General features: G+C 42.6%; 1 protein-coding gene across 2 annotated transcripts in view; it reads right to left on the bottom strand.

The window, feature by feature from the left end:
• The window catches only part of RPRD1A (regulation of nuclear pre-mRNA domain containing 1A), a 309,821-nt gene that overhangs the window by 146,904 nt on the left and 140,399 nt on the right, over positions 1–22,518 (bottom strand). For both annotated transcript variants that reach the window (XM_085605954.1, XM_085605953.1), the window contains exons 5-6: positions 17,557–17,683; positions 17,289–17,464 (exon numbers count right to left, since the gene is read on the bottom strand). In XM_085605954.1, the coding sequence (XP_085462080.1) occupies positions 17,289–17,464; positions 17,557–17,683 (303 nt within the window). The remainder of the gene's footprint in view (positions 1–17,288; positions 17,465–17,556; positions 17,684–22,518) is intronic.

Raw genomic sequence — 22,518 nt, 5'->3', positions numbered from 1 at the left:
AGAAAGAAATGGCAAAAGTATTCTTAGGATTTCAGTTACTAAGGTATTTTTTGTTGTAGTTTATGTGAGGTAAAGAGATTAATTCCCCTACGTGTTAGGGTGGTGTTGAGGGCTAGGCTAACAGATCTGGCGAGTGTAACAAACAAAGCAAATTACAGAGTGACGGTCAGGTTTATAGTCAGCTACTACTACAGTCCATTATGCCAGTTGGCCTGTAGGACAGCAACAAAAGGCTTTCACTTCTGTGTGTCTTGGGCAAGTTTCTATATGGTGTCCCAGCTGTGGTTCATGGTCTTCAGTTCTGTTACCAGAGTTCACCCCCATTTGCTTTTGGGCCTCTCTACCGTTTTCTTTATGGTGTCCAGGGGGGAGCTGTTCTTGTGATCATGTCTTAGTTTCCTCTGGTGGTTTGTCCTATCGATCTGCATCTTCTTCTCATAATAATGGTGCCCATGCTCTTTAGCTTGAATCTGGTGAGCAATTAAAGGCTAAAGAGAGTTCACGGCCAGAAAATGTTCAAGATTCTTCTCAGGTTACTGGTGTGCAGGCTGACCAGTTTGGCGATGTCAATTTTCATCATCCATCAAAATTCTGATCCATACAAGAGTATGAAAAGAACGCAGCTCTGGTAAAGCCTCTGCCTGCCATTGGTGCTGTACTGAGATGACCTCCACAGATTGTTCTGCATCCTGCAGTCAGACTAGGGTTAGGCTTAATATTAGCGTAAGGCTAAGCTAAGTGTTACAGTTCAAGTAAGGTTGCTGCGAATTCGGATGAGTAAAATTATTTTTGTTGAATAGGATTTTGTAGAAGCAGTTGCACTGTGACAATGAAAGTGATGTGGAATGAATGGTTAAAAAATTCTCTTTAATATTCTCTAACGGTGGTGCCAAAGTCATGGCATAGCCAGTCAGAGAACCATGCTCCTGTTACTAGTTTCTGAACAGGGTATGATCGAATCATTAAATGGGCAGGTAAGCTGGCATCGACTTAAGAGTACTTCAATTACTGTTGAAACTACCTGGATACTAGTGAATGCATGAATACAGTCCCATCTAATAACAGACGCAGGAAGAAGTCTACAACAAGCCACAGCAAGCATTTATATATGAATCTAGTCAAAATAAAAAGTTAATACATGCAAAATGCAGTCTTTGAGAGCCTGACCAACTGAGTATTATTTGGCAAATCAAAATGCTTAAGAGTTGCCACTGCTTGAATACACTGCAGCAGTCCAGTACACAACTATATTAACTGACGCACTATTTTAATTTGTCCCGGGAATCGCGATGTGTAGTATGGCAGCAGACCAAGGGAGTGATTCTTACACAATTATCAATACCGATTCAAGAGTAAGAGGGCTCAAAGACGACAAATACTTTCACCATAGATCAGCTATATTCTCTACACTAGTATAGTGGACTTTGCATGGCAGTGCGAGTACCCAGTCATGGGTAAAAATAGTCAACTAACTATTTCAAATTTCTAGAATCGACCATTATTCAAAAACTGAATTAGAAAAGAAATCCGAGTCTTTTCTGAGGCAGCTGCCAAAATATAGAAAGTGATAAAATATTACAAATATTTGCAATCACTTTCAGGAAACAATACTTAAAAGATCCATACGCATGCTCATGGAATGGTGCAACATTGGCCTCTTCATTTAGCAAAGGAGGGCAATATTTGTATCTTTTATCTACGGTCCCCTCCTTGCTAATGCAACCCATGGGTAATACTGCTTATACCCATACAGACATTTTCCTTAGCAAAATGTATTAAGTCCTTGTATAAATCTCTCACTCACTTATTACAAGAGCCAACAAGTCCACAAAAATCACAACACAAAAACGGCTAAAGCTTACAGGTAGGACTCATTTCACAAGTCAGCCTACCACCCAACCTTAATTCTCTATCAAATGTAATAGTGATTTGAAAGAACTGTCACAGCCGTGCAACAGAACCATAAAAATGAGGGGGAAATAATGGATGGATTAGACAATTAAATGCACATAAAAAGTTAGCTGGGTGATGTTAATAACCTTACAACAATCACACCTCACAAACATTGTCTTTACGTCTGGTGTTAGCCAAAAACTTGTAACTATACTAAAATAAAAATATATATATTTATGGCAGTAGTGTTGGGCGTTTAAAGAAATAAAGAACTCTGCACTTAGACCTCGGTCTGCATTCGTCTGTTCCAGTTGTATTTGGAGAGATACGGCGAAGTCTTCAGCATATATATTTTTTAATTTTTATTTTTTAAAGGGGATTTCAGCAAAGCCCTCATGATTCATTGGTCTGTTATTGTGCCATTCTCATGTCTCTTCCCCCACTACAGCATATGGCATGGGACAGTGAAAAAGTATACTTCAGTCACTGGCAAACTTTACTATGAGTGGCGGCATTCTCCCCTTTCACAAGGAGTACATCCACAAATAAACCCTTATGCCAATGTGTGCTCAAAAGAATTTCTATTAGCGAATGTTTTGGGTTTTTTTTGTTTGGTTTTTTTAAGACTGAGGAGGGCCCAGCAGCTTCTAAAAGGGTTTTGCCTATAACATGACAAAAAAAAAAAAAAGAACTGACTAAGACAAAAGGATGGGTGCAAACACCAGACTTACTGGCCTTGCAATGCTGGTGTTAAATGCTTCAGTTTCCTTAATCATCTTTAAAGCTTGTGTACATCTGGCACTGCAGGCGACTTACCAATGCTCTGCCAAAGGCACCAGAAAAAAACGCACGTGTTAGTTAAATAAAATACAGTCAGGAGAGGTATTGTACATTAGGTGAAACTAGCCGATATGGATGCCAAATTGGCCATTACAGCGGAGGTTAGGGATTAGGAGGCACATGCATCAAGCAATTTTGCGATTGTAAACAGTGCGATTTGCAAAAATTGTCAGTTTGCGATAGCAAAATGGCCTTTGGCAATGAATGAAACTTTTTGGGTTTCTCAACTTGGGTAATTGCAATTTCTTGTGATTACCTAAATTGCTAATGCAAATAGGGAATCGCAATTTGCGATTCCCCAATGCATATGCAAGAAGCCTTTACTAAATGCAAACTGTGCATTTAGGACAGGCTAATTAGCATTAACTTGAAGTTGATGCTAATATGTGCATAATTAGAAAAATGCACAAAACTGCATTTTTTAAAGTGCAATGTGGTGCACACATACCCCTAGGGCATCTGTGTGCCTTGCATGTTTACCTTTTTTTGTTAGGAGCACCTCAGGGGTGGACCTTAGGCCCAAAGCCACCCTTGCCTTTGCATTACCTAATTTGCGATTACCAATTAGGTAATCGCAATTTAGGCAATGCAAGACCATTCCCACCTATAGGAAAGAATGGAGTGGCAAATGCAAATAGCGATTCCCTGATTGCGTTTGCGATTCTTAAGGAATCGCAATAAGGGAATCGCTATTTGCAGCCTGTTTTGATGCATTGCATTTTGCGCTTACCAAATAGCGACTTTCTTAAAAATTGCTATTTGGTAATCGCAAAATGCAACTTTGATGCATGTGCCTCTAGATGTGGCAAAAAGTAGGAGGCACGTCGAGAGCAGGGCAGTCACACACACTAACATCTCCAGTGCCTAATCTTAAGGACTTCTGTGAGGCTATTAGAAGTCAATTTCTTTGATACCTTAGCAGAGGTTTGGAGAAGGCAGGAGATATTTTGCCGATACGTAGAACTTCTGTTCCTCCCTGCTGAGCAGAGAGGTTTATGAACACTGAGCATGACAGTGAGCTGTATATAGAAACACAAAGCACAGGAGAAGGTTGAGCAAGAGTTGAGTGAGATATGCAGGCAGGGAGAGAACAAACAGCTGTGGAGAAATTTTCTCAGCATTCTTTCTGTACCAGTCTTCCAGACTGCAGTCAAGCTATTGATAACAACAGCTGTTGGCAGTCAGTCATTCAAAGCTAGTGGGAAGTATCGAAGTTCCAAAGCTTCATGCTCTCCCCACCACTGGAGTGATGCAAACTGTGCTCAACTATGAGGCTAATGTTTTTATTAGGTAAGCAGAGTGGTGCATCGTAGCGCTACTGAAGGGTGGCTACAAGAAGGTTCACTTTATAGCTATGAACAAGATGATAAAATAGTGTTACATGGCTACCAAAATGAGATCTCATTTGTCAAAACGAGATCTCATTTGCTAAATCATCTCAATGCTATCTTTCTCTCTTTCAAAATATCTGAATTTGTGGCACCCATTACCACCTCTACAGCTTTCATCTCATCACACTTAAACACTACTTTATTATTGGACCAGCCTCTGTGAGAAAAGCGTGCCTTTTATCTCCTAAGATAACGATGTTCCTTCGTTCAGTCTTGCAGAAAAGGTGCTATTGTTTTCACACCCATGCTATCTCATGTCTAAGGTTTCAAGGAAAAGCTGGCTGACAGAGTGAGACTGTATAAAGCCTTCAGTGCTCTATGCTTTCAGGGTGGAGCACCTCGAGTAGCAGTTGCAACAGCTTTATGGTGGAGAGGCATATATTAAAGAGCACATAATGCAATGTTAATAGCCATATAATTAACCAGCCCAGAAGCGGAGAGATGTGGAAGCAGGTGGCATTCTGGGTTTGTGTAAACTATAGTCCTTGCAACTTGTAAGTAAAAAGGAAGATAGATCTGGACTGTACATCTTCCACGGGGACTATGGACTTTCCGGAGCCTTTTGAGACCATACAATTGCGAGGCCAGATCATGCAATCATACGGACTGCTCACTTGAATTAAGAAAGGCTTTTAATCATGCTCAGTGCAAGAACCTACATATTTCTGCCCCAATGAGTCAAATGTGTTTCTTGCTCCTACAGGTTTTGCTAATGTGTACTTGCCAACAATGGTTAAAAGAATCAGCAAAATATCTCTTATCCCACCCAAGTACTTGGCAGTTCTCAAACAACCATGAATAATCAGCTACATTTGCCATTTATACCATGGTGGGGCTGCATTCAGGGCTGGTAAATTTTACCTTCCACTTACTGTATAGAAATAGTTTAAATACATGCATAAAGATGTTATTAATATGCTAGGACCGTATATGATATCATTCATATTACCCCGATAGCTTTATCAGAGTCAATTACCACCAAGTTTATCAACAGTTCTTCAATGGTTGGATCCCATTCTACAACTTGAATAAACAGGCAGACTAATATCAGCTACAAGGGCATAAAATATTGCACTGAACAAAGTAACATCTCCAAGTCCGAATACGAGGAGAAGCATAATCAGACTGCTCATCTATGCAGCCAGCCTTATTTAACGTACAGTGTTTGGGTCCAAGGAAAATAGACGGTAATTCTGAAATAAATTATTTTGGGTCAAGTTATTACTTTAAGCGCTCAAAGTAAAAATTCTTTGATGGCAAATTTTAGTAGTCAACCCACTGGGGAGACTCGTACTCAAATTTATATTTTTCCATTTTCTAACACGTTTGGTAAGGTCTTCAAAAAAAGAACTGTGCTTAATCCACAACTGGATAATTGTTAGAAGGGAAATTGCATTGGATGGTCTACGGATAAACGCTCAGTTTTTAAGATAGGCAAACTAGCTGGCTATGCCAGGTGAAAAAATATTTCAGGTTAAGACTGGTGTGCAGGCTTTTAGCTGGAATGATACAAGCTGCAAAAGGAGAGTTTGGAAAATAAGGGGATGCAAAAATAAGAAAACCACCGAAGTAATAACTCAATAAAGTAAGCCATTTTTGAGAAGGAGAACAAATACCTTAAACAGGACACGTTTCCCGTAGGCAAATCTAAGCATTAGTAGCCTATTTAAGCGATGTACAAGATACTTTGTTATGAAAGAACAATAACATATGGCTATGCTGTGCCCTCCAGGACACTGAAATATACAGGTGGTACTAAAGGCTGAGAACAGACATTTATACAAGTATTTAATCGAAAGGGTTTACAAGATGATAAATATGAATTAGGTTAGCATAAACGACAGTTTGGGTCAGTGACACCAAAAGTATGAATATACCGGAAAGTCTCTCATTCCAATGCAGATCATGAAGCTATTGAAGTGGCACATTGGAAAATCATGTCTTCAGCCAGTTTGGCCCACGGTATTATTAACCTAGGCCTTAAATTTTTTTGTAACATATCCGTCCTTTAATAAAAAAAAAAGGGACCAAACTTAGAACTAGCCAATCAGTAGACAACACCCTGTAGAACCTTCCTTGAGAGAAGCTCCAGTCCCTCAGATTTTCCAATCACAAGTGCCTACAGATAGAAAAAAACGGAGCTATTTAAGTGAGCCTTCTTCAGGGGAGGCGGGTGGGCCACATGTGAGTCTATGAAAGATTCCAATACTGGAGAACTACAGTTACAGGTAAGTAACTTGTTTCTTACTCCAGTATTGGAACTTTCATAGATTCACATGCTTAAATCAGAGTAGCGAGCAGTGAGTAACACATTTTCGTGTCATATAGTAACTGAAGACAAGCACACAAAATAGTATTGCCTGCATACATTAATATACTCATATAAATACATAAGTAAAATCATTCAAAGTATATATGTATATATATATATATATATATATATATATATATATATATATATATATATATATATATATATATATATATATACACACACACACACACACACACACCATAAATCATCAACAATGTGAGACAGTACAGGATGGTGGGAAGGAACCAAAGAAAAGAAGGCTCACCTTATTGAAAAAGATGTCTGAGAACAGCTTGTCCCACTGCCACATCTCGTTTATTCTCAGCGTCCAAGCAATAGTATTTGGTGAATGTGTGCGGTGTCTTCTAAGTTGCTGTTCTACAAATGTCAGGCAGGGACACACCTGCAAACAGCGCTGTAGATGTGGATATTGCTCTAGTAGAGTGGGCACGGACTCTTGACGTCAAAGGGTGGCCCGATTGCTGATAACAGAAAACAATGGCACTTGATATCCACCAGAAAATGCTCTGTTTAGTGATAGGGAAGCCTTTTCTAAGTGCACTCAACGCTATAAGAATTGATTTGACTTGCAAAATTATTTTGTCCTGTTAGGGTAAAATTTTAGGCACCGTTTAACATCTAGAGAGTGCAGAGCATGATCCGCTGCAGTCTGTGGGTTTGGAAAGAATGATTTCAAAACAACCAGCTCATTAAGGTGAAAGTCCGAAGGAACCTTGGGGATGAACTTAGGGTATGTTCGTAGAATAACCTTGTCATGTTTGAATTGTAAAAAAGGTTGAGTAGTAAACGCCTGGAGTTCACCAACCCTTCTTGCTGAAGTGAGAGCTAGGAGGAGAGCCACTTTCTAGGATAGGAACTTCATGTCCGTCTTGTTAATAGGTTTGAAAGGAGGTTTCATTAATTGACTCAGCACTGTATTCAGCTGCCATGTAGCAGGAGGTGCCCTTACTGGAGGGAACATCCTGAACAGACCTTTAAGAAACTGTTTGACCAGCCTGCAAGACCATAGAGATGGAACATTAGCCGATCTGCGGAAACTGGAGATGGCAGCTAAATGTACTTTAAATTATGGGTGAGCTGAGCCAGAGAGAGCCAGGAGAAGTAGAGAAGGTAAAACTTAAAGTGGAGAGGATTGACTTTAGAAGATGCACACCACATGCTGAATTTTTTCCATTTAAGCAAGTGAGTCCTGTTAGTGCAGTCTGTTTGTGCTCTAGCCAGCACCTGTCTACACTCCTGAGGGATCTTTAAGTGTTGAAATTACTGGAACTCAAGAGCCAGGCTGACAATTTGAGGGAACTGGGGTTCGGATGGCATACTTGTGCCTGGTTAATCGTCAAAAGGGACTGGAATGGTCTGAGATGGATCGGAGGCTTGACTGAAAGTAGGTGAAATTCTGTGTACCAGTGCTGGCGAGGCCAGGCTGGTGCTATTATAATGATCTTGCAAGGTTCCGTCTTTAACTTTTTTAGTACTGGTGAAAGGAGAGGAATTGGGGGGGGAAAGACATAAGCAAATATGCTGGATCAAGATAATTAAATGGCATTCCCCCGTGAGCCCCGATGGGGTCTCCAACTTGCGAAGTACCAGCATTTCACGTAGTCTGGAGATGCGAACAGATCTATGTTCAGCTTGCCCCACTGAGAGAAGATGTTGTAGAGAGTGCATTGGTCCAATTCCCACTCGTGGCAGGTTTTCTTCAGTCTGCTCAACGGATCTGCTATGAAGTTCTGTTTTCCTGGGACGTACTCCGCTGATATATGCACTTTGTGATGAATCGCCCAGCACCAAATAAACTGGGCTTCCTGAGAGAGCAGGAGAGATCTTGTTCCTCCTGGTTTGTTCAGGTAGTGCATTGTCGTGGTGTTGTCTGTTCTGACAAGCACCAATGCATTTTGTATTCTTGGCAGGAACGCTTGGAGCGCCAGAAAAACTGCTCTCAACTCAAGAAGATTGATATGAAGATCTCGGTGGGAAGGTGGCTATCTTCCGCTGACCTGCAAGTCTTGAAGGAAAGCTTCCGAGCCCTCTAGAGATGCATCCATTGTGATCACGAGAGGAGCAGCCTGAGACTGGAACGCCAGACCCAGTGATAATTGGCGAGGTTGCATCCACTAGTTCAAAGCCGCTATCATGGGAGGAGTGATTCGGATCAGATCGTCGAAAGTGCCCTTTATCTGCACCCATTGTTCATTTAAAGCCTCTTAAAGAGGACACGTGGAGACGACAATGAGGTTTGAGGGGGATGCAGGAAGACCTCATCCGTAGGAAAGATTTGAAAAGGCGTGCGGAAAGAAACCTTTTTTTGGACCAGTTTTGCCAAGAATATTAGCCTTTGTTGTCTCTCCAGAGTGGGATACGCCTTGTTTTCCGTGGTGACCAGGATAGCACCTAGAAAAACCAGTCGACAGGATGGTTGCAGAATCGATTTCTCAACATTTAAAATGAGGCCCAATTTCCTGAATAGTTGCAGACAGGCTTTGGTGGATGTCTTTGCTGCTCCGTAAGTGGGGGCCTTGAAGAGCCAGTCGTCTAGGTAGGGAAAAATGTGATGATGTTGTTGCCTTAGATATGCTGCGACTGGCGCTAGACACTTCGTGAAAGTGCGGGGAGCAGATTTTAGTTCGAAAGGTAGGATGCAGAATTGGTAGTAGTAAGTCGGCCACCATGAATCTTAGAAATGTCTTGTGCTTTTGGAGTATGGGTATATGAAAATATGCGTCCTGAAGATCCAGAGACGCCATGTAATCGTTTCCATTGAGGAGGTGTAACACATCTTGAATAGAGATCATGTGGAACAATTTTTTTTTGAGGAATTTGTTCAAGGTCCTTAAATCCAAGATCGGTCTCCACTTATTTAACTTCTTTCGGATCAAGAAGAAACAGGAGTAGAAACCTTTTCCTTTTTGGTTAAGTGGAACTCGTTCTATTGCTCCTTTCTGCAACATGTTGGTAACATCCATCTTTAAGCGATGCAGGTGTTTTTGAAAGCAGGGAAGAGGAGGAGTTGGTGGAGGGATCTTTATAAATTTCAAAGAGTGGCCGAATTGGATTAGGTTTAGGACCCATTGGTCCGATGTTATGTCCCACCACTGCTTAAAATAATGGGCATATTTTGCCGCCCACCGAGGATGGAATAGGCGGGATAGAGGCAGACAGCTGGGAGAAGTCATTGGTGGTGACCGGTCTCCTTACCCTGGCGTCCAATTTTTCCCCCTTAAGGAAATAGTCTTGTAAGACACCGCAGTTGGTTGGCGGTGGGTAAACTGGGGCCTGTATTATTGAGCAGTTGAAGAATAGGCTCGGTAGCGAGATTGTTGGTAGCCTCCTCTGTACCATTGATAATCTCTTCCTTGGGAGCCACGAAAAGGCATTTTTCTGTACTGTAAAGTACCTAAAGACTTAGCCATATCCGTGTTTTATTTAATAGCTTGTAAAGTTTCATCAACGTGGCTGCCAAATAATTCTTCTCCAATATAAGGTAGATCAAGAATCTTCGTCTGTACCTCAAGCCTGAATGAGGTGGCTTTCAGCCAACCTTGACGCCTCAAGACGGCCGCTCCCGCTAGCTGCCAGAAACCAGTGGACGCTACATCCATAGCGCAGTCTATTACTTCAGAGGCGGTCCACTCGCCCTCAAGAAGAATTTTCTTAGCTTCCTCCTGGTCTTCTGGTGGAAGTCTGTCCAAAAATAGTGACAAATCCGACCACATTTGCCTATTATAACGGCCCAATAAAGCCAGACAATTCGCAGCTTGTGCCGTCAAGGCTGACATAGTTGAAAAATGCTTCCCGATGTTGTCAAACCTTCTGCCTTCTTAATCAGGAGGAGCAGTCAGAGGAGCTGAAGGATTCTTAGATAATCGCTGCGCTGCATGCGAGATCACCGAATCTGGTTTTGGATGACCTGTTAAGCAAGCAGGAGCGTCATCTGGAGCTTTATATTTTTTGTCAAGCCTTGGCAACACAGGTGGAACAGTAGCTGGATTTTGCATGATTCTCAGTCCTTTCCAAATCTAATCAATAATAGGCATAGATCATACTGATTTTCTGTAAGGTTCTTTAAAATCGTACAGGAAACAATCCTGCTGATGCACAGGCATCGGTAAATCAAAACGTTTTGCCGCTCTCTCCAGAAGTTTATGGAAACCTCCAATATCTTCGAGGTGAATCCGCTTGTGGGAGAGATGGGGATGCGGGAGTGGGAATGATGTAAGAATCCCATTCATCCTGATGAATCTCTCCTTCTCTCTCTATTTCCTCGTCCGAGGACGACAACTGTTGCACAGGAGCAACTTGAGGAGGAGGCTGAACAATTGGAGACCCTTGCTGGAGAGGAGGGGAGCGAACCTGTGCCTGTGGGAGGCGGAGAAGAGGAGGAGCCTGTTGGAGACTCTGCTCTGGAGGAAATCTCCTCTTATAGTCTACCAGCATAAATTGTAGATCCGTCATCAAATTTGAAGGGCGGTACATCATCTCCTGCTGTTGATATTGTTGTTGTGAATGGTAATATTGATGACCATAATCATCATCAGAATCCTCCTGGTATTTGACATTAAGGTCCAATAGGCTTAAAGCTGCCCCAAAAAGACTATCATCTTCAGATCCCTCTTCTTCATCATCATCTTCCAAAAACTGGGATGGAAAAGAGACTGCACCGGACTAAGTGAGGTTTAAGCTGGTGTCAATCGGATTTTTGCAAATTCATGGGGTTTTTTCCCCGTCTACGGTGTCGTCGACGAGCCCGTCGACGAATGCTGCTTCACAGCCAAGTCTTGGTTAGTCGATGAAATCACCTTCGTCGATGAGGGCTGCTTCACTTGGCCCAATCGATGGAATTGTCTTAGTCAACGACGAACTGTCGGAGACAAGGATCTTCGTTGACGGTAACACCGATGACACATCTGCAGTGAACAGGGTCATCTGGAATTGGCCTTCCGACGTCAATGACTTCTAAGAAACAATCTGCTTTGTCGACGATAAAAGGGCATTACCTGTTGATGTCGTCATAGAAGAAATCGATGCCGAAGACACAGCGATGGTAGTGACTGTAGACACTGTCGATGTGACCAGAATCACCTCAGGAGAGGATTTTCTCATCGACGGAGGGGTCGTTGACGAGCTGCTCATCGGCAGAGCTGAAGTAGGCTGCTTGAAGGTATGCTTCCACCTCATAGGCGGAGTTGAAGGTTCTGAAGCTGGCTTTTTAGTAGACAAAATCTTTTTATTTTTGAGAAGCTTCGCTAACAGACACAGCCTGCTTTTGAAAAGAATCAATGACTAACGCTTTCTTAGGAGGCTGTGACGATGAACCAGCAGGGTCATCTAAAGGTCTTTTTTGAGGTGGTTTAGAGAAAGATTTAGGAGAAATATCACTCTCCTCATCAGAGACCACCATGTCCCTGTTTTTATGCTTCTGAAGCCACAAAAGAAGCCTTCCTTCACGATCTTACAGAGTTGTTCTAGAGAAAGTCCGACATACCTTGCTATCCTTAGGTTTGTGTTCAGGATACAGGCAGTGGAGACACCCTTAGCACGACGTATGGTAGAAAACATGAGGAATTGGAGCTTCTCTTTGGAAGGTTCTACAGGGTGGTGGCTAGTTGTACGTTTGGTCCTTCATTAAAAGATACCTACTCATCTTTTGCTTCCAAGCGAAGTCTAGCATAGCTGAAAACGAGAAAACCAAAGCTTGGATAGACGGGATGATGAAGCCACATGCAGACAGACAATTCACTTCATATTGAAATTCCTAAAAGAAAGCAAAGATCTAATGAAGCAACCTCGTCTTGCTCTGAAACTCTGTAATGCCCTACAGCAAGACCAAGTCTCGCTATCTTTTACCACATTCCACAAGGCTTCAAAAGACCCACATATTCAAAGGATTACTATTGCAAGAGCCAATGTAAACTCAGTTCCATGACCTGTCTCTTTCACTATGTTTCAACTTTATCCTGCTTATGCATTTCACCTATTACAAGCAACATGTTTAGTTACCTTTTCATTAGGATGAACAACAAAAATGTCTCAATAAAGCAAATACCATTGCAGCAAAACAAATTGCATTCCTTGAAGCCAGCGATCTGCAGGAAAACAGATTGTGAAAGAAGGCAAGAGTCAAGATATGATAACTTTACCTCCGAGAAAAAACTCGGAGGGCCAGGACTGCTCTGTGAAATCATTCTTATGAACGGAGCGGAAGGAAGCCAAGAAATGCCAATAGGCATGCAGTGGGTGTACAGCAGGCAAGGCACTCTTGCTCAACATGGTTCCAAAATTGAATTTTTTTGGTTGTTAACGCAATTCAGTCCTACCTGTCCTCCAGGGACTAGTTAGTAATACTGAAGGAAAAAAAGAGTAGGAGAATGAGTAAAACGCTACCTTTGGAGCCTGAAAAAACTGTATAATAAATCTAGGAACTGTAACCACTAGTGCAACAACTACCTCATTGGAATGCCCTGGTGAAGTGACGTGGACATGTGGAATCTTCAGAACCTAACCTTTTCTTATGACTGATAAAAAAGTGTGTTTGGTAGAAGGAAACAGCTGCATAAAACTTTCCAATCCAGTTGCGTGCCATCCAACCTCAAAAATGTGTCTAGGTTAGAGTAATGCCTCGCCTGAAAAGTAATTCAGACCTGATTTTAGTTTGCGGGTGTAGGGTGGACTGTTTTGTTTCAAGGTTAAAATGGCCCATGCAAAAGTATCCAATTAACTATGCATTTAAACTTTTTTAGACAGTGAATTTTACATGCCTTGCACGTACACGATAACATACTTCAAAAGTATTCTGCTCACAGAACAATTCTTGGTAAGCATTTTTCATGACACTTGAGACCAAGGAACACTGAGCACGTTGCCCTTGCTTTTGGTTGTTCAGATGGAGACAGCTCTGAATTGTAAGAGAAACATCGCATCAGCATTGCGCTTCTGACACATTGCGATTGGAAAAGTGCTTTGATTATATAAACCATCTCACAGCCACATTCGGCAGAGGGGCACTTCTACGGATTATCCTGGAAGGCTTGTCTGACAGAGATGCAGCCCTGCTGACTCTAATCTCTATCCTGCTAAGGACGGTAGCCTGCTCTACAGATCGGGTTGCTGATGCATCACACATAGGCATCACACACTGGTATGGGGAGCTGGGTTGTCTCAAGGGATCTGGCAGAAGGTACCCCCACTAGGCTCTCGATAGTGTAGGTAGGAGTACAAGTATGATATATAATCACCGATTCATCATAATGGAATGACTGTTTATCTTTTTCACAATTCTTGTAATGCTGGTTGCAATGCTTGGTTTCCCTTTGCTAATTGCAGCTCATACATTTTTTTTTCCCCCAACACAAGAATACAATTGCTTCAATAAATGTTGGAGATGCCAGTTTGTATAGGGCTTGTGTCTCTGTGGCCATGCCCAAGTAACTACGAAAGGGTAGATCTGTTGCCACGATTTCCTTTGGGAATCAGAGTGGCCATGTTTTGGGGTTGCCGATACCATCTGGTACCCTGTAAGGTTGAGGTGCAGATGGCCCACGGTGAGCTAGCCAGGAATTAGGCTAACATAATCTAATGATAGGTGTGGAATCATTCCCCATATTCTGACTGTCATTTTGCCCAGATACCCAGTCCTACTTAATTCGTAGGAACTGTATGACATGGCACCACCAACATTCTAGGTCAGGTACTTATTTAATAGGTCTACTGAGTAGTACTTGTGTGTGCCAAAACCCCAAGTCACCTTATATGGAGACTGCCATGGTGTTCAGGACTAATCCTCCGCAGCTAAATAGGGAACCCTAATTTGTCTATAGGTTGTTCAAGCTTGAACTTTAAAAGCATCACCCCACTACAGTTGTTCCTTTCTTTAAATGTCACTCATTAAATATGGCCCAACCACCAGTGGTTATTCCATTCATTTGCAGACGTGCAGTAACACAGATGTCACAACAAGAGCTTCCTCTTACAGGCGGAGAAGCTACCTTCAAGGCAGCAGTCCACGAAGCGTACAAAACAGAGGTATTCTTTTCACAGGTCAATTTTCTTGCAGCCACTGCAAACACATCTTTCATACATACACAGCAGCTGTAATATCAGGCCAATACAGAGCCTATGAAGATTCAGAAATTCCATTAACATTCTAGGAACATACAAATTGGTTCCAAGGCGCCCTAGCACATGTACTAAACATTGCAAGACTACCCCACCCCCTTCAACAATGAAGGAGCAAACTGGCCAATCCAAGCTGACTAAACACTACATCCAACATTAGAACCACTCACTGCTGTACAGCTCCATGCTCTTTACACAGGTCTAGTTAGACTGCACAGACATTTAACACAGTTCATTATGCGAACAATAACAGCAACCCCCAGCGAGGGCTGTTCAAACTGCACAGCCACATATAGCTGTGTTTGCGATTAGTCCAGTTCCCATTAGCACAATTATGGTTAAGGTTCCTACTAGACAGGAGGAAATTCCGTTCTGGAATGCACAAAATAATTAACCAGCTTAAAGCACTATTTTCCCTATGCAGGAACCCGACAAACGCAGAATTCTCACAAAGTGCCTAGCACTAAGGATGGTTCCCCCGGTAGATTAATGTGCCACTTGGGGCACAGTTTTCACTGCATTATATGCCATAACATATGTTACATCATCTACATCCATTTTACCTGTAGTGCTAAAACAGATTCAAAATTATTATAGGGCTGCCCCTGCCCTGGATTTGGGGATGAAACTAATTAGCAACTTCGCCACAGTTGCCACAATTATTTTAAGTAACATAAAAACGGAAAACACAGCTTTGGAAGTATGTCAACACCTCGCACAGGTTCCCATAGCAGACCAACAGCAAGAACTACCAAAAACTATTCTAAAACATACATCTCTAGATCGAAATACACATCTGACAAACATTCGGAGAGAGAGGAGGAAGATCAGAGTGCGGACCAGAAGAGTTTGTGAAAGCGAGAATGTACTCAGCGCTTGTCTGACGTCATAAAAAAAGAAGAAAAACTTCCACAACAAAAGCCTCAATTCAAAAAGATGAAAGTGGCAGGTGTTATGTTAAATATGCCACACATATTAAGGAAGCTACTTCGAAACAAGGAGTGGGCACTGACACTGCTATATAGTGCAGCAGAGGTCACAATAGTTTGCCAGACTCTCCAAGAGTTTCTGGGCGCGAGAGCAACTAATGATTTTATTCAACTTAAAACACCAGATCAGCAGGTTAGCTCTCCAGATTGTTTGATTTGGACATTCAAATTGATGGCAATATACCTCGTACCATTAACATAATCTTTATGAATATTCAGCACTTATCTAGGACATTCTCTTAGCTGAAAGGGATTGGCCAGCTGAGTTTATTCGGAAAGTTCGACAAGGGGAAGATATGATAATACAGTCTTTCTCCATCCTCATTCCTGAAGCTTTTAAACAAGCATATGCAACAGAGTGGGCTCTTTCATAAACCCGGCATTGTACCGCCACCGTCTAGGTGGGATAGAGTTACACCGTATCAACATCATACCCATCTGCCCGCAAGTGCAACCACAATACCCAATTAAGCATGAAGCTAAATGCCCATTTAGAGAAATTCGAACAACTAGAATAGGAACCGTATGACAATTTGCCGCATGGCTTGGCTTGCACGGAACAAGTTGAAAGCTTGAGGAGACCTAAGAGGACCTTGCAGACAGATTGGATGGGACTTGGATTTAGCAAAAATATCAGAAATGTATTTGATTTCCCTAGTGGATTACCTAGTGCACCAGGTAATCCACCAGGGGATCAAAAACATTTCTGGTATTAAATGACAGATTCATGGCACAGCCCTAAAGATTTAATTTGAAAGCAGGGGGATAGAGCCACTCCCGGCGGTGCATCAAGACCCCTATACATATAGTATGAGGAGCCTTATAAATGCAACCTACATTATCAGCAGGCACGTTTCTGAGCATCCTAGCCCAGGCAAAGGAAACTCTTCTTAGTGATCATCAAAGAAGGAATACAGTAAGCATGTCCTGCCTTCAACACTGGCAGTGACCTGGCATAACACCAGTGCATGGGACAGAAAATATTTATTTCTATATTTTAGGGATAGCTGAGACAGCAGTTACAGACAGGGTAGAGGTCTTTCCAAAACAAACAAGTTCCATATAATGTTACCAGTAGTTGCAATTTAGGGTAGAGCATGTCAGTGCTCAGAATCGCTAGTCTTTCAAATTGGACCATAATAATAGGCTCTATGTTAGGGGACTACGCAGTAGAAGGTATAGAGTATCACTAGAGTGAAGATCCTCTCATTTGGAGCAACAGCCTCTGAATACCGAAGAATGAAAAGAAGGTGGGGGAAAAGGAGGCTAGTGGGAGCAGTGCAGCAACCGAGCCACGGCCAAGCGAAAAATACCTCACACTGAGATAAGAACAAATTTGATTTCACACCTCTAAGAAACAGTTTCCAGCCTTCTAACAGCTGGGAACACTAACAAGTAGAGATGTAGGAATGCTTAGTAAAAACATATGCAGTAGCTAGGGTTAACCATTTCAAACCTCCTGTAGACACATGAAGTGGGGGAAAAAAATCCTCGTAGGGGTAGTACAGAGTATCTACAATCAATCTATTGCCAGCAAACCCATATCTTTCACTGCATTTTAACAGACCATCCAAGACGTTCTAGCTTTTTCTTCCCTCAAACAAATTTGGTCTATAAAATATAAACCGCAATATTAGAAAACAAAGCAACATTAGAAAACAAAGCCACTCCGAGGTTAATAAATGAAGAAAAAAAAGCAGAATGGGAAACCATAAATGAGTTACGCACGTCCAGCTTTTGCTCTTTCTCAGCAACGACCTCTTTTTGAGACTGCAGAAAGTCTGACAACATCCGGATAAGTTGTTTTCGATCATCTATTTCAGCTGCCAACCGCCCATTGTAGTCTGCCAGACACATGCATGCATCTTCTACCTTCTTAGACAGATGATCACCAGAATCTTTATCTGAAAGAATACACAAGAAAAGACGACAAATCCTCAGAGCAATTGAACACAAATTACCGCTAAGAATTATTCACCCCACTAGGTTCACTCACCTGTTACTTTGTCTAATAAAGCGGTATCCTCAACTTCAATGGGCAACGAACCTATCCTCTGATGAACCGCAGCATCTCCTGAAGCAGCATTTTCTAATTCCTGTAAGGCTCTAATGAGATCAGTGGCCTAAAACAAAGCACAAACCTGGTCAGTAAAATGGGGTTACAAGAGACATGCACAACAATTGAGTGAAAATGCCCAACATGTTAGAATGACTAGGTGAAAGTGACACATTAGACCATATACTCAATCCATAAAATGTAAAGAAAAGAGAAATTATGTTCATATATAATTTGCCATTAACCTACATTAAATGAATAAATTAACAAGTTTGTTTTTCTTCAAAACACATTTGCATTTTTATCTTGTCCTTTGTGGTTACTGTCATTTTGTTTGGCACTGAACCCCTCATTTATAACGTAGGAGTGGGACTAAGTCACATATGACTCCCCTGGATACTAATGTTGAAAATCTACTACTACAGGTAACATTATATTCTCCACCATACAGATAACTCCTGCAAAGGATGACATGCTCTTCAATGAAGTTCCAACCATTACTGAAACCACATCAGTAGTAGTAAGATAAGGAATCTGAATTTATCAGAAGACGCTTTAAATCAGAGGGCACACTATAAAAGCATAGCAGATTTGGATGCCTGAGCCTATCAACATTAAATGTACCCTGCTTAGAGAGAACTCCCAATAAGGGACACAAAATGCTACACACATTTTCTTTCTAAAAGTCTCAGCCCTGATCAATAGAACAAAAAAGAAAACGTTACTTACCTTGTAAGCATCTGTTCGTGGCATGTAGTGCTGCGGCTCACATGCTGTGCATACTCTGCCATCTAGTGTTGAGCTCGGACGTGTGCAACTGGTTTTTATTCTAAGAAATCTTTTTGAGTCACAAGGTGTGGTGACTCCACCTACTGTATGTAAGACGCATGGGCATCGGCCCCATAGATTTATTTTTCTGCACAGTGATTAAACGTGTAGAAGAGACATAGCAAAGCTGACCATATGAGATAAAGGTTTAAGATAAGATCATCTTCAACAGATTCAAGGCGGCCAGGGAGGAGGGTGGGTGTTTGTGAATCTACAGCACTCCATGTCACGAATAGATGCTTACAGGGTAAGTAACATTCTCAGGCTGTGTGTAGCTGTAGATATAGATGCTGTGCATAGACTGTAAAGCAGTTCACTCAAAAGCAGTGGCTTAGCCGGAGGATGTTACCGAAGACTAGAATAGTGTGCTCAGAACATCCTGGCAAACTCTAGCTTGTTGTCTAGCCAGGACATCCAAACAGCAGTGTTTAGTAAAAGTGTGAGGAGTGGACCAAGTACCTGCTTTACAAATGTCAGCTAGTGCATGATCCCTATGAAAGCCACCGATGCCCCCTTCTTGAGAAAGGAATGGGGTCCGGGAGGGAAGGCCAGGGACCTTTTAGCTTAAGCGTAACAAGCTTGAATGCACTTGACAATCCAACGTACAAACCTTACCTTGGAAATAGCACGCCCCCTGTGTGGCTTAGAGTAGGACACGGATAGCTGTTGTGTCTTACAAAATGTTTTTGCTCCGTCAACAAAATACATTAACATCCTTTTGATATCTAAGGTATGTAAGGCTTGTTCTGCTACAGATTCTGAACGTGGAAAGAAGACTGACAACTCAATCGTCTGATTAAGGTGGAAGCTGGAGACCACCTTAGGGAGGAATTTGGGGCTGGTTCTGAGAACCACTCTATTGTGATGAAATTGAAAGAAAGGCTCTTTCACAGTAAGAGCATGTACCTCTCCAACTCGTCTGAGGGAAGTGATGGCTACAAGGAAAGCAGCTACTTTCCACTAAATAAACTGCAGCAGGAAAAGAGCAAAAGGAAGACCCATGAACCTAGTAAGAATGATGTCAAGACTCAACAGTAATCCAGGACAAGCTGCTTAAGTCCTTCCATTATGGCCTTAAAAGACTGGTACACTGAAGTGAGAAGTGTGTTGCCTATTCTATACGTAAGCAATCACAGCAACCAAATTTAATCGAATAAAAATATAGGCGAGGCCTGACTGGTGGCAGTGGAGAAGGTAACAGACAAGATCTTGCACCAGTGGTTTAAGTGGATTGATATGTTTGGGAAGACAATAGTGCACAAAATGTTTCTATTTGGCTGCATAACTGGCCCTGGTAATAGGGCTTCACGTTTCGCTAAAAGTAGACATACATTCCTCCGAGACGCTGAGATAACCAAACTCCTAGACCTCAGGAGCCAAATCGCAAGGTTGAGCTGCTGAGGACTGGGGTTTAGGGAGAGTTTCCCAGTTTTGTATGAGAAGGTCTGGCCTGTTTGGGAGCTTTTCGTGGGGAACTAGAGAAAGTGCTTGCATAGTGGAGTACCTTGGCTGTCCCGCCCAGGTTGGAGATACTAAGATGAGAGTAAGGGATGTCTCCCGCAGACTTCAGACTGCAAATAGTAAAAGCAGGAGGCACGAAAAAGCGTAGGCAAATATTCCGGACCAGTTCATCCATAGTGCATTGCCCATGGACTGCAGGTGTGGTAACCTGGTGGCAAAGTTTGGGCATTATACATTTTCGGCAATGGTGAACAGATCTGAGGAATGCCCCACTGCCTGAAGTCAGGGAGTAGGGTCTGAGGTAGAGTTCACACTCATGGGCTTGTTTATGCATCCTGCTGGCAGGTCTGCCAAGTCGTTGTCCCAACCAGGAATGCAGTAGATGACCAGATGCACCTTGCGATGTATTGTTAACTGCCAGATGTTCTGGGCTAAAGCAGACAGCTGGGGTGAGTGCATGGCCCCTGCTTCTGTATGCAAAACATGCTGTGTGGTCCGTACAGACTGGCACAACTTTCTTGTGAATGATTAGAAGGAATGTTTAAAGAGCAAGCTTGATAGCTCGAGACTACAGGTGGTTGATGTGAAGACCCTGCTGCGTGGGCATCTACAAGCCCTGTATTGTATGATGTTGTAGGTAAGCTCCCAATCTGGAAAGCGAGGCATTGTCAGTAATGGTCTCCTGCGGAACTGGGTCTAGAAAAGGCAGTCTACGTAACAGGTGGTTTGCGTTCCACCATTGCAAAGAGCAATGTGTACTGACCCAAATCAACACTAAATCTTCGCACACACCCTTTGCTTGAGACCAATATGCCACCAGGCACTGCTGTAAGGGACACGTGTAATCTTGCACGAGGAACTATAGCAATGCAGGACGCCATCATGCCTAGCAAGCGCATCACCATCCTGACCGTTACCTGTTGGTCTGGCTGAAAAAAAGAGGCGTTACAGCACACAAATGATGGACGGAATGCTGACAATGCAGACATTCTCCCCCAGTCAAACGATCTGGGTTAAATCCATCGTTCTTTTGCCCACTACGCCACCCCAGTTTGGACCCAGCCATATGCAAATCCGTCTTGACCCTGTGCCCCATGGGAACAGTCCAGACCGAACTGCCAGGCAAGGTCCTCCCTGGACTGGAAACAAGCATCCTGGGACCGGTTTCAGGGTATGTCACCCTTCTTCAGCCAGGCTAGCTTGAATCCAGTGGCACAATGAGCAAGGGACCCACGTCTGGGCATACCCATCCCACTTAGGGCGAAAAGTGTTACAGCAAACAAATGATCGACGGAATGCTGACAATGCAGACATTCTCCCCCAGTCAAACTATCTGGGTTCAATCCATCGTTCTTTTGCAAAAAGAGGCAGCAGGCCCTGAAACGCGTTCACCCCAGCGAGGCTGGGGTATGTTTTTCTCCACTCTTGGAGTCTAGAATAGGCCTGAGGAAGGGTTGCACTTGCACAGAAAATACTATACATCAAAGTTTTGAAACATGTTTGCTAGAAGCTTGCAGACTGGAATCTTGTTTAACAATTGGAGCATATTACAGTAATTGAGTGCATACCTCTCCTTGTAGGCAGCAAACCAGGGTTGCGTCCTTTGTGTAGACACTGGCCCAAATGTGAGAGGCAGGACCTTCAAATGTAAATGCATACTCTCCATCATGAATCTTTACTATTATTTGGGTTGTATGTCGGAACGAGTTCCTCAACACCTACCTTTGCAACGTGGTCTTGACAACGACCGCGTCTCAAACACGATTTGCTTTACCACGCATTCTTTTACCACAAATTTCCGTGGTAAAGGCATGCATGGCAAATGGCTATCTATGGCTAATGTTACCAACCCGCTGCCGAACCCTTAACACACCCCCCAACCTCCTAAAAACTACCCTGAACTCCCACCCGCTAAAAACTACCCTGAACCCTCCCACCCACTAAAAACTATTCCAAACCCCTCTTACCTGTCTTGTTCGCTTTCCGATGCTCCTCTCTCCCTGCTCATCCAGAACACTAGACCGACTTTGCCTTAACCACGCACATGCGTGGTTAAGGCAAAGTTGTTGTTCAGGCAAGTCGTTTGTTCGGCTTGCGGGCTTCCGGAACTCGTGGCTCTTGCCTCGTTGTTCTGTTTCCCATTATTTGAGCTCCATGCAAATTCTGGAGTGCATTGAAAAAACCCAAAACTGGATACCTTACACGGTTATTTGAAGAATCACCAGTTTGAATTGTTTTTCTTAAGAAATGTTTTAAGTTTTCTTCAGAAAAAGTGTCAACACAGGGAAAGAAAAGTTGCATCCATGCCACATTTTCAGAATAATCACACAAAATAAACTAACCTAGAAGGAAACTAAATGAAAATCCATTTGCATAGCCAGTGGTTATCGTGAAAAATCTGTAAATGACCCAGCTCTCAAGGACAACAGATGGACACCCTTGCTATGGGGTAGTAACATCTAGCCTTTTAGGGCACACTGTACATGACTCTATAGTTTTAACTCTGTATGGAAGGAAGCCCGAGCATTTTTGCATAGATCTAATTATATAGAAAAAAATTCAGACTGCCACGTCACAAACTGCTAGCTTTGCAACACGAGTATTTTTTCCTCT

Source organism: Triturus cristatus, chromosome 5_1, assembly GCF_964204655.1.
Source record: "Triturus cristatus chromosome 5_1, aTriCri1.1, whole genome shotgun sequence".
NCBI classification, from domain to species: domain Eukaryota; kingdom Metazoa; phylum Chordata; class Amphibia; order Caudata; family Salamandridae; genus Triturus; species Triturus cristatus.
This window is presented reverse-complemented; position numbering and strand designations above follow the sequence as displayed.